The sequence below is a fragment of the Mesoplodon mirus genome, assembly GCF_964341445.2.
Source record: "Mesoplodon mirus genome assembly, chromosome: 20".
Taxonomy (NCBI): domain Eukaryota; kingdom Metazoa; phylum Chordata; class Mammalia; order Artiodactyla; family Ziphiidae; genus Mesoplodon; species Mesoplodon mirus.
The window spans coordinates 8462039-8488606 of NC_138996.1; the positions used below are offsets into that span (position 1 = coordinate 8462039).

General features: G+C 44.3%; 1 protein-coding gene across 9 annotated transcripts in view; it reads left to right on the forward strand.

Annotated features, from left to right (window-relative positions):
• Positions 1 to 26568, forward strand: part of SLC20A2 (solute carrier family 20 member 2) — a 106713-nt gene that overhangs the window by 75371 nt on the left and 4774 nt on the right. For all 9 annotated transcript variants that reach the window (XM_082608456.1, XM_082608462.1, XM_082608460.1 and 6 more), the window contains 5 exons: positions 1218 to 1334; positions 6208 to 6411; positions 7920 to 8487; positions 17272 to 17457; positions 18742 to 18826. In XM_082608456.1, the coding sequence (XP_082464582.1) occupies positions 1218 to 1334; positions 6208 to 6411; positions 7920 to 8487; positions 17272 to 17457; positions 18742 to 18826 (1160 nt within the window). The remainder of the gene's footprint in view (positions 1 to 1217; positions 1335 to 6207; positions 6412 to 7919; positions 8488 to 17271; positions 17458 to 18741; positions 18827 to 26568) is intronic.

Sequence of the window (26568 nt, forward strand, 5' to 3'; positions counted from 1 at the left end):
ACACTGACTTCACGTTTCCATAGAATGATGCGTGTATCAGTCGTCTTGAAAATTCTTCCCATTACAAATAATGCTGTAGTGAGTGCTCCTGTGCCTGTATCTTTGTGCCTGTGCAAGGGTGCACCTGTGAGCGTGTGTGAGTCACGCCTGTGCGGCCGGGAGAGCTGGGCTCTGGGGCCCACAGGGCTAGGAAGCCTGCTGTTTCTCCACCCTCCATACTTTCACTGGCTGATGGAATGGCCGCTTCGTGTGCTGGACTGGATAGTAATGAAAAGTTTTTCTATGTTGTAATTCCATGAGTTGACACTTCAAAGAAGAGTTGAGTTTGAAAGTCAGTGTCCTTTTAAAAAACTTTCCTATCTAAGTTTTTATTTTATTTTAACAGTAGAAACGGTTGGTTTATGCATATGGAGGCCTTCACAGAAAAGACATGAACATGCAAAGCAGCAGTTAGACTTTGGGACTTATATACCATTTTGACAAAGGGTGATAAATTATGGAAAGTGACTAGGAAATACAGGGAGGAAACAGAATAGAACAGTTATTTTAGCAAGGTCTGTTTGTGCAGACTTATCTTGGTATTGGTGCCTTGTTTCCAGCGGTGAGGGTCACTTTGCTCTTCCTGGAACAAGGAAGGCACGTTTCTCACAAGAAATTTACGCCCTGCTTTCAGGCACTTACGAAGGGGGCAGCAGACTCTTCCTGTGTCTGCTGTTTCTCAGTTTAATCTGATGTTAAAAAAGGTTTGTGTGTGTGGTCCGAGCGTCATGTCCATTTAAAGCCGGGCTGCTGACTATTGAGAAACCAAAGAGGCAGCTGCCAGCCTTGCTGTGCCCGCTGCAGCCCAGGGCTTCGTGCTGCCCGGGGGCGGGGGTGGGGGCACTAGGAGGGAAGGCAGACCCTTTGTTACCCCTGTTTGTCCACTCAGGAATTTAGATATTGAGATAATACTGTAAATGGGTTTATTCCCAACTTAATATGCCGTCTGTGCCAAGTTGGTCGATTTTTAATAATTAGGTTACTTACTGATTTAACCACATATTTGCAAAGCTGTGTGTCTTAAACACACAGCTTTGTACCCCTGAAAGCCTAGCACATCTGTTTTGGTTGAGAGTTTTATTAAACACGGAATCCAGGTGATTTCGTTTCAGGTTTGGGGAATGGCAGGGATGTGGATGTGATGCCCAACGTTTGAGAAGTATCCCCTTTATCCCCAGTGCTGGGCCTTGTCCTTCCCATGTGGGCGATCGTGCTCATCTCCTTCGGGGTCGCGCTGCTGTTCGCCCTCTTCGTGTGGCTCTTTGTGTGTCCGTGGATGCGGAGAAAGATAGCAGGTAAGGGCTTTGCTGTTCTGATCTGCAAGAGTGCTCTGACTGCTGAGCCCTCGCTGTCATCCACGTGATCCTGACTGACAGAGGGAACACACACCGAGGTCAGGCCAGTCCTTGGCTGATGGCTCCTGACGGCTTTCTGGCTCAAACTTTTCCTTGGTAACTTGGGACCCAGGTGAGAGTGAGGTCCTAGTTGCCATGGCTAATGGAAGGTAACTGCCTGATGAGAAACATTAGATTATACAGATCAACACCACAGTCAGACAGCACTTCCCTCCCTCAAGAATGGCTAAGGGTAGAAAGACTAGATTACAAGTGTGATAACTGGAATTCTCATATATTTATGGTGAAATAAAAACTGGTACAGCCATGGGGGAAGTTAGTTGAGCAGTTTCCTGTAAGGTTAAGCAAACATTTAACATGTGGCCCATTAATTCCACTCTTAGGTATTTATCCAAGAGAAATAAAAAGACTTGTACACAAATTGGTCAGTCATACTAGGCAAAAAATGGAAACAACCCACATGCTCATTAACAAGCGAATGGATAACCAAATTATGGTCTATTCATACAATAGAAGATGAATTAGCAGTGAAGAGGAGAAGTACCAGGAGAAGCCAGACACAAAGGAGTGCATACTGCATGATTCCAGGGAACGGTAATCCACAGCGGTAGAAAGCACTGGTTGCTGGAAACCGACTGCAAAGGGGCACAAGGGACAAGAGGGAACTTTAGGGACAGGAGGGGACTTTGCAGGGACAGGAGGAGAACTCTGTAGGGACAGGAGGGAGCTTTGCAGGGACAGGAGAGAACTCTGTAGGGACAGGAGGGAGCTTTGCAGGGACAGGAGAGAACTCTGTAGGGACAGGAGGGAGCTTTGTAGGGACAGGAGGGAGCTTTGCAGGGACAGGAGGGAAGTTTAGGGACAGGAGGGGAACTCTGTAGGGACAGGAGAGAAGTCTGTAGGGACAGAAGGGAGCTTTGTAAGGACAGGAGGGAACGTTGCAGGGACAGGAGGGAACTTTGTAGGGACTGGAGGGAACTTTCCAGGGACAGGAGGGAACTTTAGGGACAGGAGAGGACTTTGCAGGGACAGGAGGGAACTTTGTAGGGACTGGAGGGAACTTTCCAGGGACAGGAGGGAACTTTAGGGACAGGATGGAGCTTTGCAGGGACAGGAGGGAACTTTAGGGACAGGAGGCACTTTGCAGGACTCTGTTAATTGGGGAGTAGTTACAGGCTGTAGTCATTTGTCACAGGTCATCTACCTGTACATTTAAAATGTATAAATTTCACTGTATGGAAATTATACCTCAATGAAAGCAATAAAAAAAAAGAAGAAGAAGAAGAAGACTGTGGCTCAGAAAATTGCAGGAGGTATTTTCCTGTCAGTGGCAACATGATTGAATTCCAAGTCTGGAGGCCACACAGAGCCTTTCACAGGGCTCTTAAAAGAAGTATTTACTTTTGGCCTCAGAGTGTACCTTACAATCGCACGTTCATACGGATATATCTGAATTTGAGAAACCCATATTTCAAAGAAGAACAAAACAAATGAGGAGACATACCATGCTCATGAACACAAAGACTCAATACCGGAAAGATGTCAGTTCGTCTCAAATCAATCTATACATTTAACACAATTTAAATAAAAATCCCAGCAGGATATTTTGTAGATTTAGACAAGTCACCTTAAAAATTTATATGGAAAGGGAAAGGAAATGGAATAGCCAAAGCAATTTTGGAAAAGAGTAAATTTGAAAGACCTATACTGCTTGGCCTTAAGAGCCACTATAAAGCTACAGGAAAGTGTGGAATTGGTGAAGAGAGACACCTAGATTAACAGAACAGAGTAGAGTCCAGAAACAGAGCCACAAATATATATGGTCAAATGATTTTTGACAAAATACAAAGTCAGTTCAATGGAGGAAGAATGGTCCTTACAATAAATGGTATTGGAACAGCTGGATATTGAATGCCAAAAAGAGAACCTTGACCTAAGCCTTACACCTTGTAAAAATTAACTCAAGATGCATCCTAGATAAAAATGTAAAATAGAAAACTATAAAACTTTTAGGACAAAAAAGGGAAAACTTTTGAGACCATTGGTAAAGCAAAGCGTTTTTAGATATGATATCAAAAACAGTTCATAAAAGAAGTTGGTAAATCACACTTCATCAAAGTTAGAAACTATTGCTCTGTGAGAAACACTATTAAGAGAATTTAAAAAGACAAGTTACGGGCTTCCCTGGTGGCGCAGTGGTTGAGAGTCCGCCTGCCGATGCAGGAGACACAGGTTCGTGCCCCGGTCCAGGAAGATCCCACGTGCCGCAGAGCAGCTAGGCCCGTGAGCCATGGCCGCTGAGCCTGCGCGTCCGGAGTCTGAGCTCCGCAATGGGAGAGGCCACAACAGTGAGAGGCCCACGTACCACACACAAAAAAAAAGACAAGTTACAGACTGAGCAGCAGCTGGAATGCTCGTGTACTCCTGGTGGGAACGCAAAATGGTGCAGCCTCTCAGGAAAGCAGTTTGGTGGTTTCTTATAAGGTTAAATATACACTTACCCACTCCTAGGTATTTACCCTAGAGAAATGCAAATTTAAATTCACACAAAAGCCTGGATATGAATGTTTATGGCAGCTTTATTTGCCATCACCAAAAACTAGAAACAGCATGGATTATCCACAGAACGAATAAGCAAGCACATATTTATGTAAATATTTATATAAATATTTACATATTTATGTAAATAAATACATCCATGTATTAGAACACTACTTGGCAGTGAAGAAGAGTGAGCTACTGAAACCCGCAACAACTTGGATGAACCTCAGACGCATTAATCATGCCAGGTCAGAGAAGCCAGCCTCAAAAGCTCATGTCTTATGGTTCCATTTATATGACGTGTGGAAAAGACAAAACTGTAGGGACAGAGAGCAGATCAGTGGTTGTCACAGGCTAGGGATGGGCAGAGGGGCTGCCTGCCAGCGGGGCTTTAGGGGCTGATGGAACCCTTCCCTATCCTGATTGTGGATTGTCTGTAGGAATCTAGACATTTGTTAGACTCAAGATTCTACACACACAGACAGAGCCAATTTACTGCATGTAAATTTAAAAACTAATAATAAAAAAAAACATACAACTTGAAACTAAGTGGTGAAGCCACATTGATGACAGATTGATAACCAGCTGCTGCTTCGTCTCCTGTGTAGCCGTTCCCACTCTAGGCTGAGAAGGAGCCCCCCTTAAACATCCTGCTTGGCTGACTTAACCCCATGGGAAGTGATAAACTATACTTAAATGCTCTGATGTGTAAAGGCTTTTTCTAATAGCTGAACCTTAATGTGAAATGGACCATAAAATCTTTTCTTCCACATTTAGGCTATAATGTTACAGCAGGAAACTGACATCACTACCCATACTGGCTTCCCAGGAGATTTTTTTGGTCAATGCCATGTATTTTGACATTTCATTATATATGTATCTTTTTCTATTAATTTAAGTACAGACTGTGGTTAAAGGCGTGGACAGAGAGTAAACTGACTGCATTTTGCTACCTATGTTACCTTCGGCAAATGACTTAATCTCTCTGGGCCTCAGTTTGCTGTTTATAAAGGAGAGAAAATAATAATACCTGTTTCATGTGTTAACAGGTTTTTTGGGGAATTCCCTGGTGGTCCAGTGGTTAGGACTCCACGCTTCCACTGCAGGGGGGCACGGGTTCGATCCCTGGTCGGGGAACTGAGATACCACAAGCCACGCAGTGTGGCCACAAAAACAAAAACAAAAAGGTGTTTTTAAAAAATTGTTATTATAATCTTTACAAATATTATCTTTTCTCATCTAGATTGTAAGCAACTTGAGGTCAGAGATCTGTATGCACACTTTTTTTGTTCCTTGCAGTAGGTAATAAATTTAGTTTAAAAAAAATCTATCTTGTATCTGACTATCTAGGTAAGTATAGAAACAGAGGTGATGCTGAGTGTGTTCAGAGGAACGGAGAATGTCTCCATTTCAGCGGCGTAGGTAAGAGCTTAGACATCGCTCGGGTGAGGGAGCAAGGTCATAAACCACCAGCACCACACACCAGATTTGATTAAAAAGAATGCTCTCCAGCTTCAAACTGTTTTTTAAAAATCCCTGGTTTCTTTTGAAAGTAAAGGATTTTAAAAAGTAAGTAGAATCTCTCTGTTCCTTTTTTTTTTTTTTGCGGTACGCAGCCCTCTCACGTTTGTGGCCTCTCCCGTTGCGGAGCACAGGATCCGGACGGGCAGGCTCAGTGGCCATGGCTCACGGGCCCAGCCGCTCTACAGCATGTGGGATCTTCCCGGACCAGGGCACGAACCCGTGTCCCCTGCATCGGTAGGCGGACTCTCAACCACTGCGCCACCAGGGAAGCCCTCTCTGTTCCTTTTGAGGAAAATGATTTATTTGTTTGCTAAGATTTGGTGACCTGAAGAAATCTGAGAGCAGTCATTTATTGAACAGAAGAAAACCAAGCAGACTATAACAGTATCTTTGAAGACAAAGAGGATAAACATTTCAGGGATTCTGAGGTTAGTTTAAGAAAACAGAAGGCCAGTCTAGATAGTTGTAGAACTTACAGATTGTTTACCTTGGGAATCAGTCTAATCCTGCTTTTTTGTTGGTCTTGGATGAGATAACTCAGGCCTAAGCCTCCATCTTTCCCTCCATAGCTGAGTTTTCTAGCCTGTGTTTCCCAGATGATTGAACTCTCCACTTTATTTTGTCTAACTTTTTTCTTCATTCCCAAAGTAAGTACGTAAGTAACAAGATAAATATTTATTTTTATATTCATTTGTCAGTAACAAGAATTCTCTGACAAAATTTTCAGTTATGATTGTATTTTCTTTAGGCAAATTACAAAAAGAAAGTGCTTTATCGCGAGTCTCTGATGAAAGCCTCAACAAAATTCAGGAAGCAGAGTCCCCAGTGTTTAAAGAGCTACCGGGTGCCAGGGCTCATGACGACAGCACCGTCCCCCTCACCGGGTCGGCCGCGGAGCCATCCGGGACCTCAGAAAGCACGACAGGGGGACACCACCCCCGCGTACCGTACGGTAAGACCCCTGGGGGCTGGGGTGGCTCTGGGCCTGCCGGCCTGCGTGTGGCACTGAGGCTCCAGTGCACACAAGTGTCCCCCAGGTTCTGCTTTGAGAAAACCCAGGCGCTAAAGAGGCCTCAAGGACCAGGCAGTTGCAGAGCAGGCTTACTCGTGTCCTGTGATTTTCCTCCAAGAGCCATTTACCTACAGTCTCCCAGTGGCGCCCAGACCCCCCCGTACCACCCCTCTGAGTGCCTCACCTGCATCTTCCACGTGCAGTCACCTAACTGCTGGAGATCAGAAGGTCGGTTTATCCAGCTTAATACGAACGCCTTCCTCCTGGAAGACGCAGGGCGAAAGCTGACATTGGAACGGGAGGGGGTCCCGCTAGAGAATCACAGAAACCATCAGGACCATGTTGGGGGGGTGGGTCCTTTGTCCTACAGCATCTGTGGACAGTGATGGGCAGGCACCAGCGTCTGCCTGGCCCGCCTCCCTGTAGGGGCACTGGCACCGATTTCCAGGCTGCGTTTGGGACTTCGCCAAAGAAGGCAAACAAACTCTGCCCACTGATCTGACAGATGCGCCTTTGACTGCCCAGACTGGCCTTTTTTTTTTTTTTTTTTTTTTTTCGCGGTACGCGGGCCCCTCACTGTTGTGGCCTCTCCCGTTGCGGAGCACAGGCTCCGGACACGCAGGCTCAGCGGCCATGGCTCATGGGCCCAGCTGCTCCGCGGCATGTGGGATCCTCCCCGACCAGGGCACGAACCCGTGTCCCCTGCATCGGCAGGCGGACTCTCAACCACTGCGCCACCAAACCCTGGCCTTTTTTTTTGAAATTGAAGTATAGTTGATTTACAATGTTGTGTTAATTTCTGCTCTACAGCAAAGTGACTCAGTTATACATATATATACATCCTTTTTAAAAAATATTCTTTCCCATTATGGTTTATCACAGGATATTGAATATTGTTCTCTGTGCTACACAGTAGGACCTTGTTGTTTATCCATTCTCTCTATTATAGATTACATCTGCTAATCCCACCCTCCCACTCCATCCCTCCCCCAGCCCCTCCCCCTTGGCAACCGCCAGTCTGTTCTCTATGCCTGTGATTCTGTTTCTGTTTCATAGATGAGTCCATTTGTGTCATATTTTTAAGGAGCACCTACAGCGTGTATCTCACAGGGTTCTGGGTTGGGTCCCTCTTGTATGAAGTTTTTTGTAAAATGAGCTCCTTACAGGGAATCCTCCTTTTACTGGTTCCTAGAAAAGGAAGAGAGTGCTACCGCGATTTCTGGAAGACACATTGAAAGAGACCGTAACATCATTTTTTAACTACCATATTATTAGTTTTACTTACCCTTTGTTGTATGTTTCCAAGTTTCCCCTGTTCTTTGAACCATACTGCAGGGCCTTCATAGTCACGTTAGAAAATGGAGCACGTGGGCAAAAGCAGAAGCACCCGCCACCCCGCCTTCCCCAGATGACCGCGGCTCTCAGTCCGTCCCCTTGTCCCCCTGCAGGCCGGGCGCTGTCCATGACGCACGGCGCCAAGCCGCCCGTGTCTAACGGGACCTTCGGCTTCGACGGCCCGGCGCGCGGCGACGGCCACGTGTACCACACGGTGCACAAGGACTCGGGGCTCTACAAGGACCTGCTGCACCGCATCCGCGATGAGCGGCCGGCGCCGGACGGGGCCCCGCGGCTGCTGCGGCGCAACAACAGCTACACGTGCTACACGGCGGCCATCTGCGGGCTGCCCGGCCTGGCCACGCGCCGCGGCGAAGTGCCCGCGCCCGAGGACAGCGAGAAGCTGGTGGCCGACGCCGTGGCCTACTCCCGCCGGCGGCTGCGCTACGACAGCTACTCCAGCTACTGCAACGCCGTGGCCGAGGCCGAGATCGAGGCCGAGGAGGGCGGCGTGGAGGTGCGCCTGGCCACCCCGCTGGCCGAGCCCGAGCCGCCGCACGACGACGCGGCGGACGACGAGAAGGAGGAGAAGGACTCGGCCGAGGTCCACCTGCTCTTCCACTTCCTGCAGGTCCTCACCGCCTGCTTCGGCTCCTTCGCGCACGGCGGCAACGACGTGAGGTCAGTGCCCAGGGCGCGCGGGCGGGGTGGGGCGGGGCCGGGGGGGAGGCGCACGGCAGACACACGGCCACCCTGGAACCTCGCGGCTCTGTGCTGCCCGGGTCCACCGACATGGGCTTTTCCCCCACGAGTGTAGCACCCGCATCTTCACTGCACGGACCTTTAGATGAACTAGGTGTGGGGGAAGGTTTGTGTTGGGTCGGAGAGCACAACAGGCGGGATCAGAAGCCGTGGGCTTTCAGCCCTGACTCTGCCCGCCCCGTTCCAGCTTCCTGCCCTGCCTGAGTCATTCATCAGCTCCTTTTGGTTTTGAGTCAGAGGGAGCAGTACCCGGATTTCCGCCGAGTTGTTCAAGGGTCTCCTGTGAATAAGTAGCTCCTGTAGTGTTCCAGACGGTGACACGCGTTAAAGGGAAGAGAAGAGTAGAAAGGGGGGTGGGACCCCTGGGGGGCTGCCGTGTTGGACGGCTGCTCGGGTCAGGAGGGCTCGCTGAGTGGCACCTGCAGGGGCTGAGGGCACAGCCGTGTGCTCGTCTGTAGGAGAACATTCCGGAAGAGGGAACAGCAGGTGCGAGGGCCCGAGGCAGGACATGCCTTGCGGGGGGGTGTTCCAGGAAGAGCCACAAGCAAGAGCGTGGAGACGCTCAGGTCGGTGGATCGTGGAACCCCCGAATGTGTAGTCTCTACCCCCCTCTCACTGGCTGGGCAGCTCCGAACCAGTCACTGAATTTCCCAAAGCCTCAGTGTCCCAATCTGTGAAGTGGGAGTAAAGCTAGTACCAACCACATGGGATTTCTGTGAAGATTAAGTGAGATGCTTTATATAACAAGCTCAAGACAGTGCTCTCCCATAATCAGTATCCCTACATTTTCACTCTTACTATTATTATAGTTATCACACAGGCTAATGTTTCTGTCCAAATCAGGAAAACATGCCACTGTTGCTTTTTTGTTTTTGCTCAGTTATATGACTGTTTTACACTGTCTACCCACGTGCAACAGCGTTTCTGTTCTTTTTAAAAGAAGTCTTTGTTCCAGAGAAGAGGCCTGGACATCTTATGTTCTGCTCAGTGCCGTCTAGGGGTCGCCATGTTACTTAATTGGGGGCACCATGTTCTGTCTCCTCTTAATAATTTTTTTTCTGCCCTCCCCCACCAGCCCACTTCCTCCTCTTTATCCACAAATTCTTTATTGAAAGCCTGGTACTGTCAAAGTGTTATGAATTGGGTCCCTGTCCTTTAGGAGTTTAAATTCCAGTTAAGGAGACAAGAAAGACATACACGTAGAAAAGTAACAGAACACCCCAAAACAGCATTTAAAGGCCAGAGGAAGGGCTTCCCTGGTGACGCAGTGGTTGAGAGTCCGCCTGCCGATGCAGGGGACACAGGTTCGTGCCCCGGTCCGGGAGGATCCCACATGCCACGGAGCGGCTGGGCCCGTGAGCCATGGCTGCTGAGCCTGCGCGTCTGGAGCCTGTGCTCCGCAACAGGGAGAGGCCACAACAGTGGGAGGCCCGCGTACAGCAAAAAAAAAAAAAAAGGCCAGAGGAAAAGTCTAGGCGGTAGCTGCTATAGGTGACCAGAGTTTAGAGCAACTGTTTGCAGTTTGGGGGCTGCTTTTGAGGCTTTTGAGCAGGGATATGGTCTGATGAAAGCAAGGTTTTAGAAATAATAGTGTGATGTGAAGAGGGGGCTTCTGTTCATTCCGGAAGAAGTTATCAAGTCTGTACCAGGGCTCGGAGCTGAACCCCTTGTGACTTACCGTAACCCTCCACAGAGCAGTCCTTTGCAGTCCTAAGTGGTATCCTTCAAAGACAGGGAATCTGAAGCTCAGAAATGTGACTTTCTTGCCCAGAGTCACACAGCTGGAGAGAAGCGGACTTGGGAACTGGCTCTCTGTGACTCAGTCTGCAGAGTGGAGCGTGGGCTGAGAGCTACAGAGGCTGTTGAAAGCCCATAGGGAGCCTGGAAGTTGTCACTCCACCCTAACAACAGGAGAAGACCGAATGGACTGAAAAATCAACAACTCTTCTTGGATCCGGAAAGGACAGGAGGACACAGGACAAACCACTGCCCCCAAGATTGGAGGGACAGACAGATGCAGGGAGTCCTGGAAGAGTGACTCAGGAGTGGAAGCTGCCATGGGAACCAGGGAAACCGGGACTGGAATGATGGACCCTGGAGGCTCAGGGGGGACAAGTAGAGAGTTAGAGGCTCCAGGGGACCCATGGTAGGGGGACCCCATGATATTGTGAGTTTTACATCCAAGAGCTGTACCAGGTCCTCACAGTGAATATCAGGGAAGAGAAATCCCCTCCTGCTCCTGTCGGGGGAGGGAAAGCATTTGACAGAAGAGAGCAACTGTGTGCTTAACCAGGCCTGCTCCCAGGGGAAACCAGGTCACCGGAGCCCAGCCTGCAGGGGGATTACCACAGCCTAACTGACCTGGGGAGGGGAAATACACTCCAGACTTCCCTCACCTTCCACTTGGGTGAAGAGAAGCACCCACCTCCAGCCATCCTGTCCCACTTACAGGGGAAGCAGAAACTGAGAAACACTTGTGAAGTTCACAGTCCAGAGGGACAGGCTCACTGAGAGACCGAGACCTCATCAAAGGACTACCGAAGGCTTCTCCATCCCCAGACCTACCACCACATCACTAAAGGCCTATTTACAGCAGTTCCTTCTACCCAGGAGATCATGTCGGGTTATCAAGAAGAATTTACAAGGCATACCAAGAGGCAAAAAACACAATTTGAAGAGACGGAGCAAAATTCAGAACCAGACACGGCTGGGATGTCGGAATTATCAGACGAGGAATTTCAAACAGCTACGATTCATATGCTGAGGTCTCTAATGGATAAAGTAGGCATCCATTAGATGAGCAAGGTAAGCAGAGAGAAGGAAATCCTAAGAAAGAACCAAAAACAATACTGGAGATCAAAAACACCGTAACAGGGCTTCCCTGGTGGCGCAGTGGTTGAGAGTCCGCCTGCCGATGCAGGGGACACGGGTTCGTGCCCCGGTCCGGGAAGATCCCATGTGCCGTGGAGCGGCTGGGCCCGTGAGCCATGGCCGCTGAGCCTGCGCGTCCGGAGCCTGTGCTCCACAACGGGAGAGGCCACCGCAGTGAGAGGCCCGCGTACCGCAATAAAAAAAAAAAAAAAAGACAGAGATTGTCAGAGTGGATAAAAAAATAAGACCCAACTCTATGTTGTCTACAAGAAACCCACTTTAAATATAAAGATGCATATAGGTTAAAAGTAAATGGAAGGAGGAAAATATAGCATGCTAACACTAATAAAAAGAAAGTAGGAATAACTGTATTAATTTCAGACAGAGCAGACATGTACAGATCCAGCAAGCAAAAAATCAGTAAGGACATAGCTGAGCTCAACAAATCATCAGTCCACTGCAAATAACATATCTGTAGACTACTTCTTCCAAAAACAGCAGACTTTACATTCTTCTCAAGCTCACATGGATCATTCAGCAAGATAGGCCACGTTCTGGGCCATAAAACACACCTTAGCACATTTAAAAGAGTAGAACTAATACAGTGTGTGCTTTCAGACTACAGTGGAATTAAACTAGAAATCAATAACAGAAAGATAACTGGAAAATCCCAAAATATGTGGAGATTAAACAACACACTTCTGGGTTTCCCTGGTGGCACAGTGGTTGAGAATCTGCCTGCCGATGCAGGGGACACGGGTTCGTGCCCTGGTCCAGGAAGATCCCACATGCTGCGGAGTGGCTAGGCCCGTGAGCCAGGGCCGCTGAGCCTGCGCGTCCGGAGCCTGTGCTCCACAACAGGAGAGGCCACGACAGTGAGAGGCCCGTGTACCGCAAAAAAAAAACAAACCAAAAAAACCACACTTCTAAATAACACTTGGATCAAAGAAGGAATATCAAGAGGAATTTTAAAATATTTGAACTAAATGAAAATGAAAGCACATCAAAATTTGTGGGAAGCAGCAAAAACAGTGCTTAGAAGAAAATTGAATTGAATTGCTGCACGCAGAGTTTCTCTAGTTGTGGTGAGCGGGGGCTACTACCGTTGTGGTGCACGAGCTTCTCATTGTGGTGGCTTCTCTTGTTGCGGAGCATGGGCTCTAGGCATGCGGGCTTCAGTAGTTGCAGCACACGGGCTTCAGTAGTTGTGGCTCGTGGGCTCTAGAGTGCAGGCTCAGGAGTTGTGGTGCGTGGGCTTAGTTGCTCCGTCGCATGTGGGATCTTCCCGGACCAGGGATCGAACCTGTGTCCCCTGCATTGGCAGGCGGATCAACAAACTCTTAGCAAGTTGAATCCAACAATGTATAAAGAGAATTATCCAGCATGACCAAGTGAGCTTTCTCTGAGGTATGCAAGACTGGTTCAAATTGCATTGAATTCATATATTAGGCAAGAAGGAAGATATAAAATCAGTAAATAATAAATAATAATAATAATAAAATCAATCTAAGTTTCCAGCCTAGAAAAATAGGAAAAGAAGAGCAAATTAAATCCAAGGTAAGCAGAAGTAAAGAAATAATAAGAATTAGAGCAGAAATAAATGAAATTGAAGTCAGGAAACTAATAGAGAAAATCAATGAAACAAAAAGCTGGTTCTTTGAAAATATTAATGAAGTTGATAAGCTTCTAGCCAGGCTAACTCAGAGAAAAAGAGAGAACACAAATTACTAATATCAGAAAGGGAAGAGGGACATCACTATAGATCCTATGGACGTTAAAAGGATAATACTACAAAATACTATAAAAGCAATACTATGAATAACCAATTTGATAACCTAGGTGAAATGGACCAATTCCTTGAAAGACAGAACTGCCCAAACTCACACAAGAAGAAATAGACTATCTGATAGGCCTATATCTATTAAGGAAATTGAATCAATAATTAATACCCTTTCAAAACAGAAAGCACCGGGCCCAGATAGGTTCACTGATGAATTCTGCCAAATATCTAAGGAAGAAATTATACTTGTCTACAAATTTCTTTCAGAGGATAGAAGCAAAAGGAATACTTCCTAACTCATTCTGTAAGGCCAGCATTACCCTAGTACCAAAACCAGTGAAAGACATTATAAGAAAACTATAGACCTGTATTTCTTATGAACTTCGCTGAAGAAAAAACTCAACAAACTATTAGGAAATTGAATCCAACAATGTATAAAGAGAATTATCCAGCATGACCAAGTGAGCTTTCTCTGAGGTATGCAAGACTGGTTCAACATTTGAAAATTAGTTAATGTAATCCATCATGTCAGTAGGCTAAAAAGAAAAAGTCACCTGATCATATCAATAGATGCAGAAGAAAGCATTTAACAAAATCCAATACCTATTCGTGATAAAAACTCTCAGTAAACTAGGAATAGAAGGGGAACTCCTCAACTTGATAAAAAAATACCAAAAAACTACAGCTAATATCATACTTAATGGTGAGAAACTCAAAGCTTTTCCACTAAGATCAGGAACAAGGCATAGATGTCCCCTTTCAGCACTGCTTTTCAAATTGTGCTGAAAGTTCTAGCTAATGCACTAGGACAAGAAAGGGAAATAAACGTATACAGATTAGGAAAGAAGAAATAAAACTGTCTTTGTTTGAAGATGACATGACCATCTATGTAGAAAATCCGAAAGAACTGACCAAAAAAAAACCTCCTGGAACTAATAAGCAATTATAACAAGGACGCAGGATACAGGTTAATATACAAAAATCAATCACTTCCTACGTATTAGCAGAGAACAGGTGGAGTTTGAAATTAAAAAACAGTGTACCATGTACACTGGCACCTTGAAATACTTAGGGATAAATCTAACAAAATGTGTACAGGATCTATATGCGGAAAACTGTAAAACTGATGGATGAAATCAAAGAATGAAATAAATGGAGAGGTTTTCCATGTTCAAGGATAAGAAGACTCAGTATTGCCAAGATGTCAGTTCTTCACATCTTGATCTATAGATTCAATGCAATCCCAATCAAAACCTCAGAAAGTTATTTTATGGATACTGATAAACTGATTCTAAAGTTTATATGGAGAGGCAAAAAACCCAGAATAGCCAACGCAAAATTGAAGGAGAACAAACTTGAAGGACTGATACTACCCGACTTCAAGCTTGCTAGTAAAGCCGCAGTAACAAGACAGTATGGTATTGGTGAAAGAATAGACAGATAAATCAATAAATCAGAATAGAGAGCCCAGAAATAGACCCACATAAATATGACGGTCAACTGATCTGACAACACCAAGTGCTGGCAAGGATGTGAAGCAACAGGAACTCTCATTCATTTCTGGTGAGAATACAAAATGGTACAGCTGCTTTGGAAGACAATGGGACAGTTCCTTACAAACCTAAGCATACTCTTATTATACCATCCAGTAGTCGTGCTCCTTGGTATTTATCCTAATAAGCTTATATCCACACAAAAACCTGTACCTGGATGTTTATAGCAGCTTTACGCAAAATTGCCAAAACATAGAAGCAACCAAGATGTCCTTCAATAGGTGGATGGATAAAAACTGGTACATTTACACAATGCTATTCAGCACTAAAAAGAAATGAGTTATCAAGCCATGAAATTACAGGCAGGAACCTTAAATGCATATTACTGAATGGAAGAAGCCAATATGAAAAGCTGCATACTGTATGGTTCCAACGATATGACTTTCTGGAAAAGGCAAAACTATGGAGACAGAAGATCAGGGGTTGGGGTGGGAAGGAGGGATGAATGCGTACAGCACAGGGGATTTTTAGGGCAGTGAAAGTTCTCTGTATGATACCCTGATGATGGATACATGTCATTTATTATCCATTTGTCTAAACCCATAGAATGTACAACACCAAGAATGAACGCTACTGTAAACTATGGGCTTCAGATGATTCTGATGTGTCAGTATGGGTTCATCGGTTGTAATACATGTTCCACTCTGGTGGGGATGTTGATGATGGGGAGGCTATGCATGTGTGGACCAGAGGGTATATGGGAAACCGCTGTACCTTCCCCTCAGTTTTGCTATGAATCTTCAACTGCTCTAAAGAAATAAAGTGTTAATTTAAAAAAGAAAAAGAGCTGTGGCATCCCCCCAAAAAAGTCAGTGCATGCCTGCCAAGGGCCTGAGTGATGATAGTGGGTCTGGGGGGAGGGGTAAGCACCTGAGTGAGTCCTAAGCTCACACCCCAGTTCTGCTTCCTGCTAGGGACATGACTTTGGCATCAGTTTTCTCATCAGTAGAATGGGAGTGACAATAGCCAGTTTAAGGGGTGGGCCTGAGAACTAATGATTAGCAGTAATGTTTGTGATCCCATAGTGGGGAGGCTGGCACAGCTGCCCCAAATTGGTAGCTAATATTAGTAGCTGTGCTGGCAGTGAAAATGGAAAGAAACAGAGAAAGAAAGAAAGGAAAAAAAGAACTTGTATCCACTTCTTGTGATTTTTCAGTACTTTAAAAAAATTAGGGACTTCCCTGGTGGTGCAGTGGTTAAGAATCCGCCTGCCAATGCAGGGGACATGGGTTCGATCCCTGGTCCAGGAAGATCCCACATGCCACAGAGCAACTAAGCCCGTGCGCCACAACTACTGAGCCTGTGTTCTAGAGCCCGCGAGCCACAACTACTGAGCCTGCTTGCCACGACTACTGAAGCCCGTGCACTCTAGAGCCCACATGCCGCAACTACTGAAGCCTGCGCGCTCTAGGGCCCGCGTGCCACAACTACTGAGTCTGTGTGCTGCAACTACTGAAGCCCGTGCGCCTAGAGCCCATGCTCCACAACAAGGGAAGCCACCGCAATGAGAAGCCCACACACTGCAGCAAAGAGTAGCCCCCGCTCACCGCAACTAGGGAAAGCCCATGCACCGCCACGAAGACCCAACATAGCCAGAAGAAAAAAAAATTTACAAATCACACAACCATTAATATGGCTACTCTAAAAACAAAATAAGTGTTGGTAAGGATGTGAGAAATTGGAACTCTTGTGCACTGTTGGTGGGAATGTAAAGTGGTGTAACCACTGTGGAAAACAGTCTGAAGATTCCTCAAAAAATTAAAAATAGAATTACCATATGACCCAGCAATCCCACTACTGGGCTTATACCCAAAAGAATGGAAAGCAGGGTCTCAAAGAGACATTTTCACACCCGTGTTCACAGCAGCACTATTCACAATAGCCAAGACGTGGAGGCAACCCCAGTGTCCATCAACAGATGAATGGCTAAACAAGATACGGTGTGTGTGTGTGTGTGTGTGTGTATACACACACACACAGTGGAATATTCCACCTTAAAAAGGACGGAAATTCTGTTATATGCTACAACATGGATGAATCTTAAAGGCATTATGCTAAGTGAAATAAACTAGCCACAAAAAGACAAATACCATACGCTTGCCCTTAAGGAGAAACCTCGCAGAGCTACTCCAACTCAGAGATGAAGTTAAACGGTTGTTACCGGGGGTGGGGCAGGGGCAAAGGGAGTTCTTATTTAATGAGTACAGAGTTTCAGATTTCCACGATGAAAAGTTCTAGAGGCCTGTGTCACAACAGTGTGAATATCCTTCACACTACTGAACTGTACACTTAAAAATAGTCAAGATGGTAAACTTTCTGTTTTTTTTAAACCACAACCAAGAAAGTTACTAAATCATTTTTATCACCTGTAGATTACATAGGCAAGCCACAAATGTGACAGATGGGCTGTTCTCAAGAAGAGAAGCCCCTGCATGTCATGTACAGCGTCATCTGTATGCATGTACCATGTTTGTACAATTAACCTCTTTTTTCTCCCAGTAATGCCATTGGTCCCCTGGTAGCTCTGTGGCTGATTTACGAACAAGGTGCGGTCCTACAAGAAGCAGTGACTCCCGTCTGGCTGCTGTTTTACGGAGGGGTTGGAATTTGTACAGGCCTCTGGGTTTGGGGGAGAAGAGTGATCCAGACCATGGGGAAGGACCTCACCCCCATCACGCCGTCCAGGTAAGCCGCCGGGGCGGCGCGGAGTGGGTGTGTCTGGACGTCCCAGCGTGGCTCTCTGCACAGCCGGGTCTGCAGCGGGGTCCCCGTGCGCCATCCTCACCCGTCACCCTCATGTACTGCTCAGCCCTGGTCCGCGGTGGCACGAGGTGAGGGCGGGAGTGGGAGGGATGAGAATGGAGGGAGAAGCAGGAAGGGAAGAGAAAAAGCGAATCCACCTGCAGCCACACCCGCACCCCGTTCCCCTCCCGCACTCCCACTGCCCTTACCCCGCCTGAGGTCCAGAGAGCAGGGTGGGGAGGGAGAGAAGCGCTCTTGGGCCTGCCTTTCCCGAAAATCCTCTGCTCACCAGCGCCACCTGCTGGCTGCAGGCAGCTGTCCCCTGCGGCCCTTCAAGGTTTACTCTACATCCTTCCTTTGCTTCCTGGGCTAAGCCGGCAGGAGGGGTGCCCATGCCCTGGGGTGGGGTTTGGAGACTCCCACGTGGTTTCCTATGGTCCTTCTAGTGTGTATCCTCTAGAGCAGGGGTTCCCAACCCCTGGTCCGCAGACCGGCAGCGGTCCGTGGCCTGTTAGGGACCAGGCCACACAGCAAGAGGTGAGTGGGGGGCGAGGGTGAGCCAGCCAGTGAAACTTCATCTGCCGCTCCCCATGGCTCCCCCTGGCTCGCATTACCGCCTGAACCATCCCCCTCTGGCTCGCACTACCACCTGAACCATCCCCCCGTGGAAAAACTGTCTTCCACCAAACCGGACCCTGGTGCCAAAAAGGTCGGGGACCACTGCTTTAGAGCTATTGGTTAAATAACAAATTCACAGGAGAACTTTCCAAATACAGCTAAAACTTGAAACTACCTATTGTAAGAGATCTTTTCCCCCTTGAAAGTCATTTTAATGAAAGATTCTCTTATAAGATTGATTTGAAGAAAAATTAGTGATCTGAGAAAAAATTCACTCCCTTATGATACGTACACGTTTTAAAAATGAGAGCGTAGTTTTCCCTGCGCCACTTTAGACGTGACGATTCACCGTCTTCGGCTCAGCAGGAATTTCTGACCCAGCTCCTACAGGGTGTGGTTTTTGAAAACATACCGGGAAAACGAGGCTCCTTAGGGCCGCAAGCAGCCTCATGCCAAGCGTTGGTGCCATGTTGCTGCCATGCCGCAGCCCCTGGTTCTGCTGATGCCGTGGGGCGCAGTCCACCCAAGGAGCGTCCTGGTGAGGCCTGGGCACCCAGGGCCGGCGAGCCACCGGCAGCGCCCGTGACGCGTCCCCTGTCTCCTCCGCAGCGGCTTCACCATCGAGCTGGCCTCAGCGTTCACCGTGGTCACCGCCTCCAACGTCGGGCTGCCCGTCAGCACCACGCACTGCAAGGTAAGCCGGCGCCCGCGCGTCCTGCCCGGTCACCCGGGGCCGAGGGGAGCTCGGGCAGCGCTCGGCACGCGGTCGGTGGAAGAGTCACGGCGGGGTCTCCCGGGGGCGTTTGCCTCCTCAGACGGCCCCTCCCGGCCCTTCCCACCGACAGCGGTTCGGGTCGCCTCCCGTCCCGCAGACCTGGCCGCTCCACGCGTGCCTGGCGGGAGCTCACCCTCCTTCCACATGTCCTGGTTCTCTCGTTGTTTCCACAGTGGCTTTTGCATTGAGGTTGTGCGTCCACGAACCGTGTTTGTAGGCCCAGGGGCCCAGGAGTTGACAGGTGGACAGACGTAGGCAGAAATCGTTTCCATGGAATCGTAAGACACGATTGTTTCAGTTCTTTTTTCTTCTATAAGGTGGTTGAAGCAACTCAAGTCGCTTCGAGTGAATTCCGGATGATATTAACCACTGTCGTGTGCTCTAGAACTCAGTGGGAGAGGGAATTCCTTGTCTAGTACCTGGACTGTTGGAGCCACAAGGAACCTTAAAGATGAAGGAAGAGGAAACAGGCCCCGAGAGTTTCAGGGAGTTACCCAAGGACCCCCGGGGTGGGCCGGGGCTGGAACCCAGGCCTCGTAACCGAGGGCTGCCCAGTACCTGGAGGAATTCTAAAATATCTCCAATGGGCCCCCTGTATGCAAATATACCCACCAACAACTTCAACAAAGCAAAAGCGACTTGCAGATTCTCCTAGGTTCCTGGATTCCTGTCATTCCTGAAAAGCTTGTTTGTTCCCACTCTGGGCACCAAGGGTACCGCAGTGACCAAGACAGCGAGGGGCTCTCCATTTACACACAGCCTGAAAACTCCAACCAGTGTGTCTGTAAACAAGCACCGCTAAATGTGAAAGGCTTATAAAAAAAGAATGAAATCATGCCATTTGCAGCAACATGGATGGACCTAGAAATGATCATACTCAGTGAAGTAAGTCAGACAGAGACAAATACCATATGATATCACTCATATGTGGAATCTAAAAAATGATACAAATGATCTCATTTACAAATCAGGAACAGACTCACAGACATAAAAAACAAACTTATGGTTACCAAAGGGGTAACGGAGGAAGAGGGATAAATTAGGGGTATGGGATTAACAGATACACACTGCTATATGTAAAATAGATAAACAACAAGGACTTACTGTATAGCACAGGGAACTATACTCAATATCTTGTAATAACCTATAATGGAAAAGAATCTGAAAATACATATATATGGCTGAATAATTTTACTGTACACCCGAAACTAATACAACATTGTAAATCAATTATACTTCAATTTAAAAAATAAGTACAAATAGGACCACTAGCCTCTAGGTTTCAGTTTCTAATCTGGAAGATGAAAGGGCTACCTTAGATGACTTGTAATATCGATGCTGTCTGGTTCCCCTACTTCTCGGTAATTCTGTTGCTGTTAGTGCCTGGTGATGGACTTAATCTGGAAACACACTCAACTTATTAAGAGGCAAGTCGGAACGCAGCAAAGAATACCACCTTATATCAACAAAAGACCTCATCAGTAGTGAAGACATGGGACTCTGGGCCCCTTGTGATCCAAATAACATAACAACTAAAAACATAAGGCAAAAGCTGTTAGAACTCAGAAATTAATGTGTCTAAGTCTGTAACAAATGAAGAAGACAGAAGTACTTAGGAATACAAAGGATTTGATTTATAGCAGTATAATTAATAAATATATATCAAATTTTTATGCCTTCTTGTCACATATCATGAAACGTTTATAAAAATTAGTCATAAATTCAGAAGACCATGATCAAAATCACAACTAAATTTATAAAATAAGAACAGATATTCTACACAATCTCTAATCCCAAATAAGTTAAACTAAAAATATATGTTGAAAAAAGGAAGTATCCCCTTGGACATTTTTAAATGCTCTTTTTAAGTAACAGTTGAATCAAGGAGTTGAAAAATTATAATCATAGATTTCTTGGAAAAGAGAAAAAAACAAATTGTGTGTCCGTGTGTGTATACATAGCAAACTTATGCTCAGATAAAAATTCATGTATTTACATGCTTTAATTGAGCAAAGGGAAAATAAAAGAACCAAACAGTCAGATTAGTATTTTATAAAAAGTTCAGAACAATAAAAGTTCTCAGGAAACAGCAAGAAGAATATAAAAGCAAAATAAATTTTAAAACAAAACTAGTGAAGGAGAAGGGGAGAGGAAAGTGTTTACTAACAAAATAACATCAAATTCTTAGAAAAGAAAAGGAGGGGAATTAAGTTAGAAAGGCGAAAGTCATCATAACAGATTTGGGAGAGAATTTTAAAATATAAAACCATATAGCTGTATGCTAAGGATTTGAAAACCTCTGTAAAATGAATTATTTTTTGCAAAAATATACATGACAAATAAGTGTGACACAAAAAGTAGAAAAAAAGTGGAAAACCTGACCAGAGCAATAGGAAGAAATTAAGGAAGTTCTCCAAAAACAATTCTTCTCACCTGAAAAGGCAAAAAGGAGGAGGACACTGCTGACTCCAGTTGTAGATGGATTCACTGGCTAATCTTTTCCATCTTAAAAGAATAGATAATTCTCACATTATATGAACTTTCCATAATGTAGGAGAAAAAACCAAAATAAAACAGGAAACTCTCGTTTGGTCTATAAAACATATACTGAATAACCCTAATACCGAAACCTGATTAAAAAGATCACAAACAATGAAAGCTGTGTTTACATATGAATGTTGATTTTAAAACTTTAAGATGCTAGTAAATGACATCAACAACATCATGAAAGAATGTTTCAGCAGGACCACATTGATCTGGATTATCAGAATGCAGGCTCTGAACAGGGCAGGGCTGGTGCCTATGCAGGGCTGGCCCCTCACAGGGCTCAACAAATGGGTGTTTATAGACATCCTCAATAACACACGGCTCAGCGATCCATTAGAAAACAACGTACGGTCATCTGTTGAAATACGTGCCAAAAAGACATTTGAAAATCCTAGTAAAGTGAATGATGTACATGAAAAAGGCACAAAGCTTTGCTCAGAGGTAAAAGAAAACCTGAATGTGAGACACACTGTCATTGGGTGGGAAAGTCCTCAAACACTAGCCCACCCAAATTTTTCTCATAACTTTCCAAAATAAGGCTAAAGTTAATTTGGTAGGTTAAATTAGCAAGAATATAAAATGATCTACAGAGAAAAGCGATGAAGAGGGAGTAGCCTCACCAGATAGGAAGTCTGCTATAAGGAAACAGGAGGCAGGAGGGTGGGGGGAAGGAGGGCTGGTGGGCAGAGAGTTTCAGTTTGGGATGACGAAAAAGTTCTGCAGATAAATGGTGGTGATGGCTGCCAAACAATGAGGATCTATATGCCACTAACTTGTACACTTAAAAATTGTTAAAATGATAAATTTTGCATTATGTATTTTACCACAATAATAGAAAATTAGATACTTGTATAAAAAAGTAGATAGACCAGAGATAGAACCTAGTAATATGAGCATATAGTTTGGGGCAGGAAAATTTTAACCAATAAGTGAAGTTGAGTAACTGGTTATCACCCTAGAAAAATAAAAGTAGACCCACAGTTCTCAAAATATGTGAACATATATCTGATGGCTTGATGTTTTTAAACTATTTTAAAATTTAGAATAAAACAGAATTTTATCTTAGAAAATTTAAAATAAATGAGAATTTATCAATATTCAAGCTAAGGATAAATCACAGAAGGAAAGCATAGCATATTATATTGCATGAAATTAGAAACTTAAAAGTGAAAGCAAAATACTGGATTGAGAAAGTATTTGCATTAAATATCAAAGTTAATATTTATTTAAATACCACATAAACAAATAAGAGACACATTTAGATTCCTATATGTAAATGGGCACAATACATGAAGAGGCTTTTTTATGTTATCATGATGTTATTTTAGCTGGTGTTTATTAAATTGAATTATAGTTGACTTACAATATAGTAGTTCCAGGTGTACAACATAGTAATTTGATATTTTTATAGATGATACTCCATACAAAATTATTATAAAATATTGATTATATTCCCTGTGCTGTACATTACACTCTTATAACTTATTTATTTTATACCTAGTGGTTTGTACCTTTTAATCCTCTTCATCTCTTACCCTTCTCCCCACCCCTGTCCCTTCTGGTAAGAACTAGTTTGTTCTCTGATTCTGTGAGCCTCTTTCTATTTTGTTATATTTATTTGTCTTATTTTTTAGATTCCACATATAAGTAAAAACATACAGTATTTGTGTCTCTCTGACTTATGTCACTTAGCATAATACCCTCCAGATTCATCCATGTTGTTGCACATGGCAGCGTTTCATTCCTTTTTATGGCTGAGTAATATTCCCTTGTGCCACAGTACTTCTTTATCCATCTGTTGATGGACACTTACGTTGCTTCCATATCTTGGCTCTTGTATGTAAATAATGTTGCTGTGAGTGTTGGGTGCACATATCTTTTCAAGTTAGTGTTTTCATTTTCTTTGGAGAAATACCCATGAGTGGAATTGCTGGATTATATAGTAGTTCTATTACCAATTTTTTAAGGAACCGCCATACTGGTTTCCATAGTGGCTGCACCAGTTTACATTTCCACCAACAGTGTACCAGGGTTCCCTTTTCTCCACATCCTTGCCAACATGTGTTATTTGTGGTCTTCTTGTTGATAGCCATTCTGACAGGTGTGAGGTGATGTCTCATTGTGGTTTTGATTTGCATTTCCCCGATGATTAGTGACTTCGAGCAGCTTTTCATGTGCCTGCTAGCCATCTATACGTCTTTTTGAAAAAATGCCTATTTAGGTCCTCTGCCCATTTTTTTTTTTTTTTTTTTTTTTTTTTTTGCGGTATGCGGGCCTCTCCCTGTTGTGGCCTCTCCCGTTGCGGAGCACAGGCTCCGGACGTGCAGGCTCAGCGGCCATGGCCCACGGGCCTAGCCGCTCCGCGGCATGTGGGATCTTCCTGGACCGGGGCACGAACCCATGTCCCCTGCATCGGCAGGCGGACTCTCAACCACTGCGCCACCAGGGAAGCCCCCTCTGCCCATTTTTTAATCGGGTTGTTTCTTTTTTTATATTGAGTTGTATGAATTGTTTATATATTTGGATATTCCCCCCTTATTGGACATATCATTTGCAAATATCTTCTCCCATTAAGTAGGTTACCTTTTCATTTTGTTGATGGTTTCATTCACTGTGCAAAAGCTTTTTAGTTTGATTAGGTCCTGTTTGTTTATTTTTGCTTTTGTTTCCCTTGCCTGAGGAGACATATCCAAAAAAAATATTGCTAAGACCAATGTCAAAGACCATACTGCCTTTGTTTTCTGCTAGGAGTTTTATGGCGTCAGGTCTTGCATTTAGGTCTTTAACCCATTTTGAGTTTTTGTATATGGCGTGAGAAGATGTTATAATTTCATTCTTTTACATGTAGCTGTCCAGTTTTCCCAGCACCACTTATTGAAGAGATTGTTTTTTCCCCATTGTATATTCTTGCCTCCTTTGTCATAGATTAATTGACCATAAGTGCCTGAGTTTATTTCTGGGCTCTCTATTCTGTTCCATTGAACTGTTTGTCTGTTCTTGTGCAGTAACATACTGTTTTGATTACTGTAGCTTTATAGTGTAGTCTGAAGTCAAGGAGCATGATACCTCCAGCTTTGTTCTCTTTTCTCAAGATTGCTTTGGCTATCCAGGGTCTTTTGTGGTTCCACACAAATTTTAGGACTATTTGTTCTAGTTCTGTGAAAAATGTCATGGGTATTTTGATAGGCTTTGCATTAAATCTGTAGATTGCTTTGGGTAGTGTTGACATTTTAACAATATTATTCTTCCAGTCCATGAACACAAGGTATCTTTCCATTTATTCGTATTGTCTCCAGTTTCCTTCATCAGTGTCTTCTAGTGTTCAGAGTACAGGTCTTTCACCTGCTTGGTTAAATCTACTCACAGGTATTTTATCCTTTTTGGTTTAACTATAAATGGGATTGTTTTCTTGGTTTCTCTTTCTGATAGTTCATTATTAGTGTATGGAAATCCAACAGATTTCTTTATATTACTCTTGTATCTTGCAACTTTACTGAACTCACTTATTAGTTCTAGCAGTTTTTTGGTGAAGTCCTTAGGGTTTTCTAAATATAGGATCATGTCATCTGCAAACAGTGACAGTTTTACTTCTTCCTTTCCAGTTGGATGCCTTTTATTTCTCTCTCTCTTTTTATTTGATTGCTGTGGATGGGATTTCCAAAACGATGTTAAATAGAAGTGATGAGAGTGGACATGCTTGTCTTGTTCCTGATCTTAGAGGAAAAGCTTTCAGTTTTTCACCATTGAGTATGATGTTAGCTGTGGGTTTATCATAAATGGCCTTTATTATGTTGAGATATGTTCCCTCCATACCAACTTTGTTAAGATTATTTTATCATAAAAGGACGTGGAATTTTGTTAAATGCTTTTTCTGCATCTATTGAGGTGATCATGTGATTTTTATCCTTCATTTTGTTAATGAGGTGTATCATGTTGATTGATTTGTGGACATTAAACTATCCTTGCATCCCAGGAATAAATCCCACTTGATCATGGTGTATTATCTTTTTTATGTATTGTTGAATTCAGTTTGCTAATGTTTTGTTGAGTTTTGCATCTGTGTTTATCAAGGATATTGTCCTGTAATTTTCCTTTTTTGTAGCATCTTTGTCTGGTTTTGATATCCGGGTAATACTGGCCTCATAAAACGGGTTTGGAAGTGTTCTCTCCTCTTCAATTTTTTGGAATAGTTTGAGAAGGATAGGTATTAATTATTTAAATGTTTGGTAGAATTCCTCTGTCAAGCCCTCTGGTCCTGGGCTTCTGTTTATTGGGAGTTTTTTGATTATGGATTCAGTTTCAATACTAGTTATTGGTCTGTTCAGATCTTTTATTCCTGACTCAGTCTTAGAAGATTGTATGTGCCTGGGAATTTATCCATTTCTTCTAAGTTGTCCAGTTTGTTGGCATATAACTGTTTGTAGTTGTCTCTTATGCTTGTTTGATATTGATAGCAACTTCTCTTTCATTTCTAATTTTGTTTATTTGTGCCCCCTCTCTTTTTATCATGAGTCTGGATAAAGGTTTGTCAGGTTTTTTTTTTTTTTTTTGAAGAAAAATATCTCTGGTTTCACTGATCTTTTCTTTTTCTTTTTTTTTTTTTTTTTGGTCTCTATTCCCTCTCTGATCTTTATTATTCCTTCTTTCTGCTACTTTGGGCTTTGTTCTTCCTTTTCTAATTCCTTTAGATGGAAAGTTAGGTTATTTGAGATTTTTCTTGTTTCTTGAGGTAAGCCTGTATCACTATAAACTTTCCTCTTAGAACAACTTTTGCTGCATTCCACAGATTTTGGACAGTTGTGTTTTTACTTTCAGTTATCTGTCAAGGTATCTTTTTATTTCCTCTTTGATTTCTTCATTGATCCATTGGTTTTTCGGTAGCAGGTTGTTTAGTCTTTTGTTGTTATAGTGTTTTTTCCATTTTTTTTCCCTGTAATTGATTTTTAGTTTCATACTGTTGTGGTTGAAAAAGATGCTTGATATAATTTTAATCTTCTTAAATTTATTGAGACTAGTTTTGTGTGATCCATCCTGGAGGAAGTTCCACGTGCACTTGAAAAGAATGTATATACTGCAGGTTTTGGATGGAATGTTCTGTAGATGATCATCTGATG